General features: G+C 45.0%; 1 protein-coding gene across 5 annotated transcripts in view; it reads left to right on the forward strand.

Moving 5' to 3' along the window:
- ATXN2L (ataxin 2 like) overlaps positions 1-17,435 on the forward strand; it is a 531,841-nt gene that overhangs the window by 46,399 nt on the left and 468,007 nt on the right. For all 5 annotated transcript variants that reach the window (XM_069243921.1, XM_069243920.1, XM_069243923.1 and 2 more), the window contains exons 2-3: positions 455-491; positions 1,428-1,484. In XM_069243921.1, coding sequence (XP_069100022.1) covers positions 455-491; positions 1,428-1,484 — 94 coding nt within the window. The remainder of the gene's footprint in view (positions 1-454; positions 492-1,427; positions 1,485-17,435) is intronic.

Below are 17,435 nucleotides of genomic sequence, written 5' to 3' on the forward strand. Positions count from 1 at the left end.
ACTAGTCCAATCCCAGAGAAAATGTAGATCAAGGGTCCATCTAGTACTAGCCTTAGTCTTAGCTTAAACACAACTACTTGCATGCTGTGGGTGTATAGACTATTTCTGCTTTGATTTATGGCAAATTGTTTCTGTTAATGCACTGTGTAATAGTTTCTCTGTGCCAATTTTTTTGTTTTAGTTTTAAGCCAAATAACAGAGAAGCTGGTACATTTAATGCAGCTGTTCATTAAGTTTTTTACAATTAGAGCTTTTTAGTGGTATCATGGCACATACACATAAAACACAGTAGGGTAGGTATTGTCAATGGCGACATTGGTGGTGGAGGGAAAATCACAACATTACATGGCCAGCAATGCATGCTTTGTCCCGCTGCCCTTCCAGCTTGTTCATTAAGTTTTAATTGCTCAAGATAATAGCAGAATGCTTGTTTATTCAACTGTTCATTTTTCAGGGGCCGTGGCACTATCAAGACACCTCTTCAGACTCCGGTACGTAAACTGTTCTATTTCTACTGAAAGTTGTTGTGAAGGGTTTGGAGTGTTGGAATGTGGCTGAATGATGGGGGAAGGCAAAAAGTATTTTACTCGGGTCACAGAACATTGCTGTAGGGATTGACCGAATGTGTTGGTGCTAATTATGTGATGAACATTATGTTTAGATACATCTGAGCTTTAGTGTTTCCAATTTCTCATCTGTCATTCTTTGTTAACTTGGTGTGCGATTGGTTGAATGTGGGTGCCAGAGTGCTGGGAACCCAATTCTGGACTGGGAATAAGGCAACTAATGTTCAGCCATTAACATTGTTAGGAGACACTTGAGAGAGATTGTTGCAGTGACCCTATTCTATTATCTTTCACTGGTCTGTGTGTTATTCTGTTTTCCCAAATGGTGCACACCTTTTCTTACTGTGCACTGGCTTACTGCGCACTCTGCGTGTGCATGGGTTCCTCTGGAGAGAAGGGTATTGAGTACCTGGGTAGATACAGGTGTCGCTCAAGCTCCTTTAATGGGCTAATTTATTGACCTGCTTTATGGGCTTGGTTGTGCAGTGTTGTATGAAATAGGCTGTCTTGAATGTGACTTGGACAAAAATATATGTCCATGTCAAAAAACAGATTACACAATAGCATTCTTGGATGAGGTTCGTTTGAGTTGGGGATGGCTTTGTCTGGTAGGTTGACGTTTGGGTGGGATAGTGTCACCAGTGAGTTATTTACTTAAGGTATGAGTGGGCTAAGATGGGGTGAAGTGTGCTCCATCTGGAGGTACTGCATATGTAAACCACATTTTGGTTTGGCGATTACCTGTGGGTGGATGTCAGGATAGAACAGTCCTTCATTCTTCAGGATATTGTTGATCTAAATTGCAGAATTTGCCAGTAGTAAATTGGTTATTATGCAACTCACAGGTGCTCTTTTCTGTAGGTGTTTGAAGGAGTGTATAACAATTCCAGAATGCTGCACTTTTTAACAGCTGTTGTGGTAAGCTATAATATGTGATGCAGGGGTGGGGTTGTTTTGACAATTGCTGTAGAAAACTTTACATTTTAATTGCCCCTTTAAGTATAGAGCTCTGTGGAAAAAATATTTAAAAAAAATAAAAAGATATATATATATATATATCTTTTGACTAATATCTTTTGACTAATATTTAAAGTTAGGCTGTTGGGTGGGCTACTTATTTATTATTATTATATTTTTTTTTTTAAGTTAAGGGCATCAAAATGGAATGCTCTAACAGGATGTGTGGTTGGCCTTTTTTTTTGTTGTGTTGTGTTTTTTTTTGTTGCACGTTTTCTCTTTGTCAGCTGGTCCTAATGTTCCATAAATAAATAACTAGCTGTTCTCAATGTATCACCGCTTCCACTTTCAGAATGGTCCCAAGTCTAATAAATGTTAAAATTGTTTAGTGTGGAGAAGAAAACTATTTTCTTTTGTGAGAAAGTGGACTGTGACTAAACGAAGCAGCTTGTGCCCCACAGCTAAGAGCAGAAACCAGCTGATGGGAAGCGCTATGTGGAGGATAGCTTTGTGACAGACTGCCTACTGGCCCTGATGTTACCTGAACCTGCTGCCCAAGAGAAGAACCCCAGATTTGGTTTCTGGGTCCATCCTCACCAGTATATGAAGGGGAGACCTGCTTCATTGTCTAATCTGCTGAGTACTTGCGGTTACCTGTACTTGTTTCCTCCTGTTCTGTAATATTGAGTAATTTAGAGTTCAGCTCCACACCTATTATTTAATCTTCTTAGTCTTTAAGGTTCTGGGATGTTGATGTTTTAACCGCGTTGGCAACCCACAATCTAGTAGGCTGCTGGTTTTTGTGCTTTCTGGTGCCAATTTTGGTCCCAAAACTCCTGGATTTACCTCTGCCTAAAAAAAAATCTAGCGTAACTTTTAGATTCTCCGATATGGGCCTTCTGGACTTTCCCAATCAAATATGTACACAGAGAGGGTGCTGGCACCCCATTTCGTCGCTGTCCCCAACGCTTAAACCAGTGACTTTAGGGTTATGACTCCTGTGTCTGTGCCCACCAACACCTAGGGATGTCAGTTGAATACTCCGAAGAATTACTTACCTGAATGTGTGGTCTTTTCGATTTGCAGCAAACAAGGTGATGTAAGGAATACTTGAAATAATGTCACTTGGGTTTGTGAAAAACTAACTGTAATGCTGCCTGAACAATTGCCAGTGGCAGAGATTCATTCAAAAATACCTTAATCATCTTGTTTGTGGTGAATTGACCACACATCTTAGAATATCCTTTTTGTTGGTTTTTGTGGCAGATGTGCAGTGGTGCTTTCTGAGCCCATTACCACCAAAAGCAATTAAGAAGCCCATTAGTCCCGGCATTTGAAATGACTTTGAAATCGCTTTGGTTTTTGCCCAGTGCAAGGTTCTCCCTGGGACAACAGTAACCATAGGGTTCAATGTTAATCAAGTTCCTATTGCTTAGGAGCCGAGATAACCCTGTCAGAGTAACTCATCTGAAGGGGCAGTATTATATATAGACTTTGATCACCATCCTGATCCCTAAGAATAGTAGACAACGTTGTTGATATTTTGCAACATACTTGTTACGTAATGTGTGTCCTCAAATTGTGCATATTACTCTGATTGCAATAAATATTGCATTTTGATCAGTCCTCATATAAAACAAAAAAAATAGGAAAACCCCAAGCATTTGTATTTCCCCTTCTTGCATTCTCTCTTCAATTAGTCTAGTCAATACCTAATATTTATCTTCAACACCTAATACTCCATAAGTGTTCTTAAGCTCATAATTATCACCTTTGTGGTTTTCAGAGCTCCCCAAATATTTCTCTGTCAATTGAGTATCACTGTATATCCTATAAAGCCATACTGCCTGCTCTTGGCTCTCTTGTGCTGTTTGCTGCCTGGTAAAAGCCACTACCTGTGGCTCATAGCAACGTGGTGCTTCCTTTTTATGCAGTTGTTTGCATAATACAAAATAGCTATTGTAGGAGGCTGGCCTGGCTTGTAGTGGGTACCAGACGTACTTGTACCTTGTGCCAGGTCCAGTTATCCCTTATTAGTGTAGAAGAGGTGTTTCTAGCAGCTTAGACTGATAGAAGGTAGCTATGGCAAAGCAGCTTAGGCTGAACTAGGAGACATGTAAAGCTCCTACTATACCACTGGTGTCATATGCACAATTTCATAAGAAAACACAATACACAGAAGTACTATAAATAAAGGTACTTTATTTTTATGACAATATGCCAAAAGTATCTCAGTTAGTACCCTCAGTATGAGGATAAGTTATATACACAAGATATATGTACACAAACCAAACTTAGGTAAGTAATAGCAAGAAAAGTAATGCAAACAGTGTAGAATTACAACAGATTTCAATAGGAACAGATAACTATAGGAGCAACACAAACCATATACTCCAAAAGTGGAATGTGAACCACAAATGGACCCCAGACCTATGTGAGCTTGTAGAAGGTCGCTGGGACTGTAAGAAAACAGTGAGGGTTAGAAAAATAGCCCACCCCAAGACCCTGAAAGGTAGGTGTAAAGTGCACCTACTACCCCCAGAGAGCACAGAAGTCGTCATAGGGGGATTCTGCAGGAAGAACAAACACCAGCAATGCAATAGTGGATTTCCGGACCGGAGTACCTGTAAGACAAAGGGACCAAGTCCAATATTCGCGACATTGTCCAGAGTGGGCAGGAGCCCAGGAAATGCCAGCTGAGGGTGCAAGGAAGCTGCCACCGGTTGGAAGAAGCTTGGAGTTCTGCAAGAAAGAGGAGGACTAGGAACTTCTCCTTTGGAGGATGGATGTCCCACATCACGATGAACCTTGCAGAGGTGTTCCCACGCAGAAAGACCACAAACAAGCCTTGCTAGCTGCAAGGGTCGTGGTAGAGGTTTTTGAGTGGTGCTGTGGCCCAGGAGGGACCAGGATGTCGCCACTTGGATTAGGAGACAGAGGGGGCACCCAGCAACTCAGGGAGCCCTCACAGAATCAGGCAGCACCCGCAAAAGTACCTGAACAGGCACTTGGAAGGAAAGTGAACAGGAGTCAACGCAAAGTCACAAAAGGGAGTCCCAAAATGCCGGAGGACAACTCAGAAGGTTGTGCACTGCAGGAAGGAGTGCCGGGGACCCAAGCTTGGCTGTACACGAAGGAAATCCTGGAAGAGTGCACAGGAGCCGGAGCAGCTGCAAATCACGCGGTACCCAGCAATGCAGTCTAGCTTGGGGAGACAAGGACTTACATCCACCAAACTTGGACTGATGAGTCACTGGACTGTGGGAGTCACATGGACAGAGTTGCTGAGTTCCAGGGACCATGCTCGTCAGGATGAGAGGGGACCCAGAGGACCAGTGATGCAGTCTTTTGTTGCCTGCGGTTGCAGGGGGAAGATTCCGTCGACCCACGGGAGATTTCTTCGGAGCTTCTGGTGCAGGGTGAAGGCAGGCTACCCCCAGAGCATGCACCACCAGGAAACAGTCAAGAAAGCTGGCAGGATGAGGCGCTACAATGTTGCTGGTAGTAGTCTGGCTACTTTGTTGCGGTTTTGCAGGAGTCCTGAGCAGTCAGCGGTCGATCCTTTGGTAGAAGGAGATGCAGAGTAACTCTGGTGAACTCTTGCATTCGTTATCTGAAGAATTCCCCAAAGCAGAGACCCTAAATAGCCAGAAAAGGAGGTTTGTCTACCAAGGAAGGAGGCTTGGCTACCAAGAGAGGTAAGATCCTATCCGAAGGAGCCTCTGACATCACCTACTGGCACTGGCCACTCAGAGCAGTTCAGTGTGCCCCCAACACCTCTGTTTTCAAGATGGCAGAGGTCTGGGACACACTGGAGGAGCTCTGGGCACCTCCCCTGGGAGGTGCAGGTCAGGGGAGTGGTCAATCCCCTTTCCTTTGTCCTGTTTATCCCCAGAGCAGGGCTGGGGATCACTGAACCGGTGTAGACTGGCTTATGCCGAGATGGGCACCATCTGTGCCCATCAAAGCATTTCCAGAGGCTGGGGGAGGTTACTCCTCCCCAGCCATCACACCTATTTCCAAAGGGAGAGGGTGTAACCCACTGAGAGAGGGTAAGTCCTTTGTTCTGCCTTCCTGGGCCAGGGCTGCCTGGACCCCAGAAAGGCAGAAACCTGTCTGAGGGGTTGGCAGCATCAGCTGCAGTGGAGACCCCGGAAAGGCAGTTTGGCAGTACCCAGGTACTGTGCTAGAGACCCGGGGGATCATGGAATTGTCCCCCCCCAATACCAGAATGGTATTGAGGTGACAATTCCATGATCTTAGACATGTTACATGGCCATGTTCGGTGTTACCATTGTGAAGCTACATATAGGTATTGACCTATATGTAGTGCACGCATGTAATGGTGTCCCCGCACTCACAAAGTCCGGGGAATTTCCCCTGAACGATGTGGGGGCACCTTGGCTAGTTCCAGGGTGCCCACACACTAAGTAACTTTGCACCCAACCTTCACCAGGTGAAGGTTAAACAAATAGGTGACTTATAAGTTACTTAAGTGCAGTGGTAAATGGCTGTGAAATAACGTGGACGTTATTTCACTCAGGCTGCACTGGCAGGCCTGTGTAAGAATTGTCAGAGCTCCCTATGGGTGGCAAAAGAAATGCTGCAGCCCATAGGGATCTCCTGGAACCCCAATAACCTGGGTACCTCAGTACCATATACAAGGGAATTATATGGGTGTACCAGTATGCCAATGTGAATTGGTAAATTTAATCACTAGCCTGTTAGTGACAAATGTGGAAAGCAGAGAGAGCATAACCACTGAGGTTTCTGGTTAGCAGAGCCTCAGTGAGACAGTAAAGCATCACACAGGGGACACATACATGGCACATACTATGAGCACTGGGGCCCTGCCTGGCAGGGTCCAAGTGACACATAGATTAAAACAATATATATAGAGTGAAATATGGGGGTAACATGCCAGCAAGATGGTACTTTCCTACAGCAATTCATTCAGATCCATGTGGTAATTGTAGTGTTTGGCATCTTCACACTTTTCCTAAATTCTCCTTGGGTTCTCAGCTCGTACGCTACCTGTAGTACTGAGTATGTGGTGTATTTAGTTAAATGCCCCTGTGGTCTCAGATGTGTAGGAATGACTACAAGAAGATTTTAAATCTCTATCTGTACACATGGCAGCAACTTGAAAATCTGTTGACTTTATTAGGTTTTTATTTTTTTTTTAAGCCACGTTGCACAACAGAGGGTGATCTGCATTGTATATTATGGCTTGTCATTGTACATTATTGTATGATATGGCCTGTTGTATAGCATAGATGGTATGGTAACAGATCTCTGAAAAATCCATTCGCTGTTGCAATCTTTTTTTTCTTTTTGTATTGGGTGGTCTAGAGACTTCAGATGCCCTGGCCCTGTCTGGCAAGTGAGCCAAGCTGCTTAAATTGCAGCACTAAGTTAATGCCTCAATACTTTGGCTCTCAGAATGTGAAGCAAGACTGCTGGTGAAGCTAAATTTAAAAATTCAGGACCAACAAAGTGTTTTGATTGGCTGTTTGCAGTGTGTGCTCATGCAGCAAAGCCTGCGCTGAAATCATCAAATGGTAGCTGTAGGAAGTTGGCTCTGTATGCACTATTTCAAAGTAAGGAATAGTATGCACAGAGTCCAAGGGTTCCCCTTAGAGGTAAGATAGTGGCAAAAAGAGATAATACTAATGCTCTATTTTGTGGTAGTGTGGTCGAGCAGTAGGCTTATCCAAGGAGTAGTGTTAAGCATTTGTTGTACATACACATAGACAATAAATGAGGTACACACACTCAGAGACAAATCCAGCCAATAGGTTTTTATATAGAAAAATATCTTTTCTTAGTTTATTTTAAGAACCACAGGTTCAAATTCTACATGTAATATCTCATTCGAAAGGTATTGCAGGTAAGTACTTTAGGAACTTCAAATCATCAAAATTGCATGTATACTTTTCAAGTTATTGACAAATAGCTGTTTTAAAAGTGGACACTTAGTGCAATTTTCACAGTTCCTAGGGGAGGTAAGTATTTGTTAGGTTAACCAGGTAAGTAAGACACTTACAGGGCTCAGTTCTTGGTCCAAGGTAGCCCACCGTTGGGGGTTCAGAGCAACCCCAAAGTCACCACACCAGCAGTTCAGGGCCGGTCAGGTGCAGAGTTCAAAGTGGTGCCCAAAACACATAGGCTAGAATGGAGAGAAGGGGGTGCCCCGGTTCCGGTCTGCTTGCAGGTAAGTACCCGCGTCTTCGGAGGGCAGACCAGGGGGGTTTTGTAGGGCACCGGGGGGGACACAAGCCCACACAGAAATTTCACCCTCAGCGGCGCGGGGGCGGCCGGGTGCAGTGTAGAAACCAGCGTCGGGTTCGCAATGTTAGTCTATGAGAGATCTCGGGATCTCTTCAGCGCTGCAGGCAGGCAAGGGGGGGATTCCTCGGGGAAACCTCCACTTGGGCAAGGGAGAGGGACTCCTGGGGGTCACTTCTCCAGTGAAAGTCCGGTCCTTCAGGTCCTGGGGGCTGCGGGTGCAGGGTCTCTCCCAGGCGTCGGGACTTTAGGTTCAAAGAGTCGCGGTCAGGGGAAGCCTCGGGATTCCCTCTGCAGGCGGCGCTGTGGGAGCTCAGGGGGGACAGGTTTTGGTACTCACAGTATCAGAGTAGTCCTGGGGTCCCTCCTGAGGTGTTGGATCGCCACCAGCCGAGTCGGGGTCGCCGGGTGCAGTGTTGCAAGTCTCACGCTTCTTGCGGGGAGCTTGCAGGGTTCTTTAAAGTTGCTGGAAACAAAGTTGCAGCTTTTCTTGGAGCAGGTCCGCTGTCCTCGGGAGTTTCTTGTCTTTTCGAAGCAGGGGCAGTCCTCAGAGGATGTCGAGGTCGCTGGTCCCTTTGGAAGGCGTCGCTGGAGCAGGATCTTTGGAAGGCAGGAGACAGGCCGGTGAGTTTCTGGAGCCAAGGCAGTTGTCGTCTTCTGGTCTTCCTCTGCAGGGGTTTTCAGCTAGGCAGTCCTTCTTCTTGTAGTTGCAGGAATCTAATTTTCTAGGGTTCAGGGTAGCCCTTAAATACTAAATTTAAGGGCGTGTTTAGGTCTGGGGGTTAGTAGCCAATGGCTACTAGCCCTGAGGGTGGGTACACCCTCTTTGTGCCTCCTCCCAAGGGGAGGGTGTCACAATCCTAACCCTATTGGGGGAATCCTCCATCTGCAAGATGGAGGATTTCTAAAAGTTAGAGTCACCTCAGCTCAGGACACCTTAGGGGCTGTCCTGACTGGTCAGTGACTCCTCCTTGTTTTTCTCATTATCTTCTCCGGCCTTGCCGCCAAAAGTGGGGCCTGGCCGGAGGGGGCGGGCAACTCCACTAGCTGGAGTGTCCTGCTGGGTTGGCACAAAGGAGGTGAGCCTTTGAGGCTCACCGCCAGGTGTGACAATTCCTGCCTGGGGGAGGTGTTAGCATCTCCACCCAGTGCAGGCTTTGTTACTGGCCTCAGAGTGACAAAGGCACTCTCCCCATGGGGCCAGCAACATGTCTCTAGTGTGGCAGGCTGCTGGAACTAGTCAGCCTACACAGATAGTCGGTTAAGTTTTAGGGGGCACCTCTAAGGTGCCCTCTGTGGTGTATTTTACAATAAAATGTACACTGGCATCAGTGTGCATTTATTGTGCTGAGAAGTTTGATACCAAACTTCCCAGTTTTCAGTGTAGCCATTATGGTGCTGTGGAGTTCGTGTTTGACAGACTCCCAGACCATATACTCTTATGGCTACCCTGCACTTACAATGTCTAAGGTTTTGTTTAGACACTGTAGGGGTACCATGCTCATGCACTGGTACCCTCACCTATGGTATAGTGCACCCTGCCTTAGGGCTGTAAGGCCTGCTAGAGGGGTGTCTTACCTATACTGCATAGGCAGTGAGAGGCTGGCATGGCACCCTGAGGGGAGTGCCATGTCGACTTACTCATTTTGTTCTCACTAGCACACACAGGCTTGTAAGCAGTGTGTCTGTGCTGAGTGAGGGGTCTCTAGGGTGGCATAAGACATGCTGCAGCCCTTAGAGACCTTCCTTGGCATCAGGGCCCTTGGTACTAGAAGTACCAGTTACAAGGGACTTATCTGAATGCCAGGGTGTGCCAATTGTGGATACAATGGTACATTTTAGGTGAAGGAACACTGGTGCTGGGGCCTGGTTAGCAGGGTCCCAGCACTCTTCTCAGTCAAGCCAGCATCAGTATCAGGCAAAAAGTGGGGGGTAACTGCAACAGGGAGCCATTTCTTTACAGTAGCTATTTCTGATTTTAGTCTGTTGCCTCAGCCGCATATTCCCTGTTCCCATTGGCAGATTACCATCAGCCAGGGCACGATGTTAAATTCAAACCGTGAACACAGTTCCTTGGCCAGCCTTTGTATGCATTTCTTTGTGCCCCGTTAGGTGTCAGCTCTGAAAATTATGTTCTTAGTCAGATCCAGTTTGTACAGAATTCAAGGTGGCACTTGACTAGCACAACTAAGCTGACTGAGCTACTTCTGGCCTGCTTGTTTCTTAGTGCGGGTACCATAACCATAAACAAGCTTTGGCAAAGCCAATAGGTTTCACCTTTGTTTTGTTTTTTCTTTTGCATTCTATCTTACTAACTGGAATATAAATAGCAGAAAAAGTTTATAATGTTAGTTTTATATTTGGTAACTGTTAAGTTGGTTTTGTTGTGATTGTTGTTTATTAAGTCAACATAAAACTATTAATGGTTTATCAGATTTAAAATAAAGAACTTTTTTCTAATACTTTATAATCCAGTTAGATAATAAAATAGAAAAAACAAAGGCAAAACTTATTGGGTTTGCCAATGCGTGTGCTGTCCCCTTCCAGCATGTAGTTGCCCATGGGCGGCTGATCCAAATAGTCTCATGCTTGGTAGGCTGTGACCCATTTTTTCCCCTCCGTCCCTGGAATGACATTTCCCTAGTCCGCGGACATATCCAGGAGAGTTGTGGGAATGCTTGAGATGGACATGAACAGGACAGTCATGCCAAGTATAAACCAAGACAGTTGTGTTCTGCTTATGGAAGGGTCATCATTTGAAAGAGGTCTACACATGCGCGATAGGACCCTTCTCATGGTGTGCAGTATGTTTTACGAATGCCTGGTGCATAGGCTCCGGCTGTTCCACCGTTGCTGGAAGCTGTTAAAGAATTCCAAATGGAGTGCGTGCCAGTGTGTGTGGCTGATAAGCCCATGCCTGATGGTATTAGGATCCCAAAACAAAAAGGTCAGCAAAGAAACTGTTCTCAGGAAACGGACCCAATGAGGTACCTTTGGAAAGCAGGTCTGTGCTGCGTAAAAACAAGACTGAATAGTGTAGAAAACAGTCAAGGCGAACCAAGAGTGCGTTATGCATGGATGGTGTCATGAGGTTATAACGTGCCCCTACTTGTGCTTGCAAGCCTCCCTAGTGTGCGTAAACGTTGAGAAAGTGGCAGCATGTTTTCTGTTTACCCCAGTTAATCATTTAGCTTAGGTTTCTTCCGGACACATTTGGTTGCATATGGTTTTCTGGGCATCTAATAAACCGCTATAGTACATCTTAGTTTGCATACTGGTTATTGTTGTCTTCTGATTGGTATTGGCTTCAGTTGGTGTTTTTATTTGACCAGCAGAAACTTCTACAAGGTTTTCAATGCCTTCATGGTTGTGATTTTTATTTTTTATTTTTTTGGTCCGCTACCTTTTTGTGCTTCTGGTGCATTTTGTCCCTTCCCCAGATCAGCAGCAGGAACAGCAAATGTTTTCTTTTCCAGAACTGTTTTATGCTATTTTCGAGGAAATAAACGGAAATTTGTTTTCTCCAGAGTTCCGAGGTCTTATAGAGAGGGAGATTTCGTAATTTATGGAGTGGGAGTCAATGATATTGTTTAGTTGTCAGCCAAGCCCCCGAGGAGTTTGAGAAGCACCAGGACAAAATATCTTGTCGATGGGGTTGTTCAGGCCACTAGTAGATCCGAAGTAGATCGGTTAACTGCCAAATCCCTCAATTCCCTAGCCCATCCACATTTCTATGTCTTCCAAAGTATATGAAGCCTTGTTATAAGGCCCACAGTTCTCTTGTAGAAAGGCCCACCCCATAATATGAACAAAGTATGGTAGGCATGCTGCGCAGAAGAAAGAAGATGGCAGCGAAGAAAGAAGGCAGCATGCAGAAAGAAAAAAAGAAGTACCTTCAGCATCGTAGCCAGAGGAAGCGAAGAAAGAAGACTGCATTTGGCGGAGAAAAATGAATTTTATTAAGGGTCATAGCCATAGCCAGAGGAAGGACACTGGCCAGTATCTAATGAAAAGCGACCGGAAGGAATACTTGGTCACGAGGCAACAATGCATGGACTACACAGAATAGAGCAGCAAGTGAAGCAGACTAAGTACTTGCCAATCAGAAGCAGGTAAATTAGAGTGATGTTGGGCCAAGCTAGTGGTAAGTTCAGGTAAGTTCAGGTAAGTGAGAGGGAGGTTTCTAAGCCCCCTTGAAGTTTTTTCTTTTTCTTTTTCAATTTTTTTTTTTTAATTATAAATCGACATTTTTGTAAGCGCGTGCACACAACCTAGTAAAATTTTAAAAAATAAAAATTAAATCAAATGTCTGTGTGCATCCCAGGCTTGCACATTGTTCTGTTGGGACTGGATTGAGTCTTCCACCTAAGCTCTTTATCCCACCATACAACACAAACAGTGCAGCACCACGCACAAGTAATAATTAAGTAGGAAGCAGGCATGCTTCATCAGCTTAAAGTATTGTGTTCAGCCACTAATTGGTTTCCTGGATTCTATCCAACTATTGGTAACCCGTCACTGTGGTACTTTGCCTGGACTTTCGCTTTAGCACTGGAAAGTCTTACGGAGACCTAAGCCTAGAGTTTAAGCTTGGCTATGAGTGGTTTTGTTTTAAGCTTAAAATATTTGTTTAAAAAAACAAATCTTTTTACTAGTAACTTTCCATAGTGAGCCTTTTGCCATGGTTACATAGAGCAACAAAGCTCAACTACACAATTCCAGTGCAACCAATTCAAAAAAATTTAGCAATTAAATAATGTTACAGTTTATTTGTATGCTTCATTACCAGTTCCATTATAGCTGTAGGGTCTCAAACTTCCCATTCCACCACTCAGTCTCACCCCCTCCCCCGGCAAGAGCTCCAGCATTTGCATAGTTCGTTGACAACCTTGTGTACATTAGAGCTACAGAGAAAATGCAATTCAGGCCCATCTCCCCACCTGTCCACTCCCCAAAGATTCCTCAGAATTTCCCCCACAATAGTCCTCGGACTGCAACCTCTGTATGTCAGAACCTTCAGTACCTTAAGAGAGCAACCCTTGCTCTCTACCCTCATTCGTCCCCATCTGCATATCCTCCAGCAATGTGGGCCAAACTTCTTTTAAGTTTTATGCTTCTCCTCTGCAAGTCCCCATTCAGTGATATCTTTATACCATAGTGTGATCGAAGGGGCTCTTGTACTATGTCATCATGTGGCCACAGTTCTCTTGGCCAATACTAATGCCAGTTGAAGGAACTTCCATTGCATTGTATCCCTTCCTGGTCGTTCAACAATGCCCAGTAAGCACACCTGAGGTGTCCTCTTCATTGCTATTGCTGTCACTCCCTGCAACTGCTTGGCCACTGGTGACCAGTAGGCATGCACTCTGCGGGGCTTAAAAAATCTTCTCGGCCTCTTGCATTGGTGAGTTTTATTTTATGAGGTTGAGCTATTTTTAGATTCCATTCAACCCTTCTGGCCAGTGGACAAAGAACAGGTTGTTCTGTTTATTCAAATACTGAATTGGCAATTAAGATTACTTTAAATCTTATTCTCCTCACATTTGCTCTGTATTCAGAGACCGAGGTCAAAGGTCAGTTTGTCTTCTTGCAATGGTAATACTTTTCCTTGTGACTGCAGCGTTCCAGGATTTTGTAAGGTGAACTGTCGACCTATGTGAAATGAAAGGCTTTTGGTATCCGGTTTTGCTTAACACACATTTATATAACCAACTCCACTTTACAAACATTTCAGAATATATTTCAGTAGCTGTGAAAGGCCATTTATTCTACTTCTGTGTGATGAAAAAATATTTTAATAGAATGGGAAAGTCACAACCCTTGATGTGCAAATGATAAATGTTTTCGGAAACCCAATTTTCACAGATTATTAATACACTATATAGTTTTATCTGTAAAGCTTCAAGTTAGTGGGAAGGTTTTTGGACATCTCTTGGAAATTTACTGTCTGTAAATGAGTGCGCTACCACATCATGCTTTAGTAATATATTTATTAAAAGTGAGTGTTTAAACATAAACTGAGAAACACTCCTGCCATGATGGCAAAGCTATTAATAAACTAACAGGCAAGTCATGCATGGATCATGTGTACTGTGGGCTAGCTTTATTATACATGGAGCAAACGTTTAGTGTATTTAATCAAACAAAAGAGGGTTTTTTCTTTTTTACAGCAGAAATGCTGAGCTCACATATTTGAAGGTGCACTCATGTGAATGAAGAAAAAGGCGAATGTAACATAAAATATTTGCCTGCGATCACACAATGAGAGACTGTTTCTGGGTCAATTACATTACATTCAGGTTGAGTAGATTATTCAAGCTACTCGACCTGCAGGTCTAGTGATATTTTTGATTTCTCAAGGCCTGCTCTAGGACAGGTCCATGCCACTAACCACTTGGCCTTGGTTGCTAGAGATATTCTTCCTTTAAGTTGGGCTGATCACCAAAAAAAAGCTGTACTGTGGAAGGGAGCAGAACAGGGGCAGTGTAAACCCATATCCTACAGGAGATGGAGCAAAATCTCCTCCAGAGATATGGAATCCGCGTTTAGAAAGGCTTTAGTGAAAAATAATTGCTCACAGGAACCTGCCTCAGATGATAATGCTTGGATGATGGCTACAATTGACCAGGTTGCTCTGATTAAAACTAAGATCTGCTATGGAGCAAAATTGTCCACACTTTGGTTTTCATATGAATTGAAAGGCCTCAGATGACTGTGTCTGAGACAAAAAAGGAAATGGCAGGCTAATTCTACACCAGATGAAAAAAGGTAAACATAAATAATTGATACTTATGTGTGAGCGTGCTGTTGTTGCTGGCAAATCCTTTTTCCTTTGTTAACAAAATAAGGTTTCAGTATTACCCTAACAAACTTTTCAAGGTGGTTAAAGAGCTCTCTACTCCTCCGGTCCAGCAGTCATGGGAGAGCTCCCAGTTTCTGCAACAATGTTGCAGTCTACTTTACAGAAGATCTTAAAAGATCTCTTCCAACTTTAGCATCAGTGTGGATAGGCTTACTTTCACGTTTGATGCTGAGGATCCTACTGATCAGCAGTCCTCTGCTAAGTCGGCTTTCCCTTCCATCTTGCCCTTGAAAGTTAAAAACATTTGTCATGCCCATGAAATAGGATTCGCCTGATGACCCCTGTCCTCCTAGACTTTTACACCTTGCCCAGGATCAGATTGCCATTGGTAAATGTCTTCAATCCAATATCAACAATGGTAGTGTTTCCCCAACTTTAGAAGGAGGCAGTAGTAATTTCCCTAAAAAAAAAAAAAACTGATGGGGACCCTAAGGACCTCAAAACCTTCACCCATTGTCTCTGCTGCCTGCACCAGCAAAAATCCTTGAAAAATATATCAACCATGAACCGGATTAGTTTAGTACTGCCCAGGAACACTTGGATCCCTCACAGAACAGGTTCAGAAGTGGTCACAACAGAGTTGCCACTGGTCACCGCTGCAGATTCCATTTGTTGCTAAGTTGAACAAGGAAGCACTGCTATCTTGGTACTGCTGGATCTGTCTGCGTCATTTGGCACAATATCCCCATCCTGCTCGGTGCAAGTATTGTATCAAGCAGGGCTGAGGGGCACTGCTTTGGACCTCCTGGTAGTCAGCTGAAGTAATTTTAGGGCCGAGGCGTTCCATCTCCCTTGTGGGGTTCCACAGGTATTCTCCCTCAGCCCCACTCTATTCAACCTATATGTTGCCCCTCTTGCTGAACTTGTGCGGTCATTTGGCTTTCAGGCACTGTCCCGTGTGGACAATACCCACATCATCGTTCCCATATCATGATCTTGTAGCTGATAAGTTCAAACTCTGTATGATTGACATCAGTACCTAAATGAAGGAGAATTGCTTAAAATTGAATGCTGCCACGACTGAGATTTGTTTTTGGGGCACAGCATTTACTGTGTTTTGAGACCTGTGGTCCTTTACCTACACCAGTTGTTTCTGCCAAAAACGTAGGGGTTATTTTTATCATCAGTCTCACCTTGGACACCTAGGATAGTAGGACTGTGAGTTCCTTTTTTTCATGATCAAAATTTTGAAAAAGATCCTTCCACTTATTCCATCTGAACTCAGAGCAGCAGCGGTCATCGCAGTAATCACATTGCACCTAAGCTTTTGCAACGCTTTAGAACTTAAGCAAGGTCTTATCCATGTTAACCCACTGCAGGTCATTCAGAATGCCTACCTAGCACGGAATGTACAGAAATTTCTGATAGATACAACTACCTGTGGATTCCTCACTCATTGATTCCTCATTCATTGAATTTTCCCCATGCGCCAGCATCCAACGGAAATTTTCTCCAAGCTTCTGCACGTTAACGAGGATGTCACAATTGCCCGGGTCCCACGCGACGCCGTCTGACGTCATACAGGCAATAAGAGGTCTTCGGCGTGCTGATGTCCGTTCCCTTTTTTCCATGCCTTCGAGCGACGGTTATTCTTCGAGGGAGCAACTGTTTCTGCTGCGTAGTTAGTTACTATATCTTTCAAGATGTCACAGCGAAAGTCGGGCTTTAAGCCTTGTAGAGAGTGCGGAGGCAAGATGTCGGTGACAGACCCACATGTGGATTGCTTGTGGTGTCTGAGCTCCGACCATGAAGTGGAGAAATGTGAATCCTGTCAACGCATGAATCCTAAGGCGTTGAAGGAATAGGAGGCTAAGCTGTTTTTGCTGAAGTCCAAAAAGAAAGAGAAGCGGCACGGGCGCAGATCGTCATCACCGAAATCTCAGACGTCACCGTGACTCCCGGCGCCGTCGTGATTCTAGACGCCGTTCGAGTAGATCGTTCATGTTCGAGGTCAGCTTCGGTTTTGCGCCGTAAGACATGGGAGGTTAGTCCCACCATCACTCCTCAGCCGCAGACGCCTCCCGCTTCTCCGACTTCTCCGCTGTCTGTCTTCGAGGTCGTACCACAACAGGATCCAGAGTTTTCACCTGCATCAGAGATGCCGGGGCCGGCGCCGTTATCGCCTCTGGCAAAGGCTCCGCAATATCAATCATTCCCGCCGCCAGGTGCTGATAGTTCTGCATTTCTTAATACGATGCTTGCCATTTTTCAACAGATGGCTCTAGGTGGTGGTCCGGCGGGTCCTTCGGAGCCATTGGCCTTTAATATGGGTGCTCCGGCTCCTTTACGGTCGGCACCTTTCATACCCTTCCTTCCAATGGGAGTTGCTGGCTCGGCGCCGGTTCCTTTGGCGTCGCCTACAAGACCTGTGACTCCGATGAGGACTGCTGTCCCGGCGCCGGAGAGTTCTTCGCCATCTCATCCTCTGCCTCGGTCGGTGCCGAAAAAGCCCACAGCGCCGATGGATCCGGCATCGGATGGATCACAGGATCGGCGTCAGCGCGCGCCTTGTCGACGCAAAGGATCGAGGCGAGGCTTCATTCTATGAGGCTAGCTCTTCGCCTCCTTGAGGAACAGGAGTATAATAAGCAGTCCTTGGAAGAGGGTGAGATTGAGGAGCCTCTTGCAGATCTTCAGGGTTTGGACACTGCAAGTGTCTTGGACACTTCCCCGGAGTGGGATTTGGCATCTCCTGGGGAATATACAGAGGAAGCTGCTTCTTTCTACTGTTTTAAGGAAAGCAGCTGACATTTTAGACCTTC

Source organism: Pleurodeles waltl, chromosome 7 (genome assembly GCF_031143425.1).
Source record: "Pleurodeles waltl isolate 20211129_DDA chromosome 7, aPleWal1.hap1.20221129, whole genome shotgun sequence".
Taxonomy (NCBI): Eukaryota; Metazoa; Chordata; class Amphibia; order Caudata; family Salamandridae; genus Pleurodeles; species Pleurodeles waltl.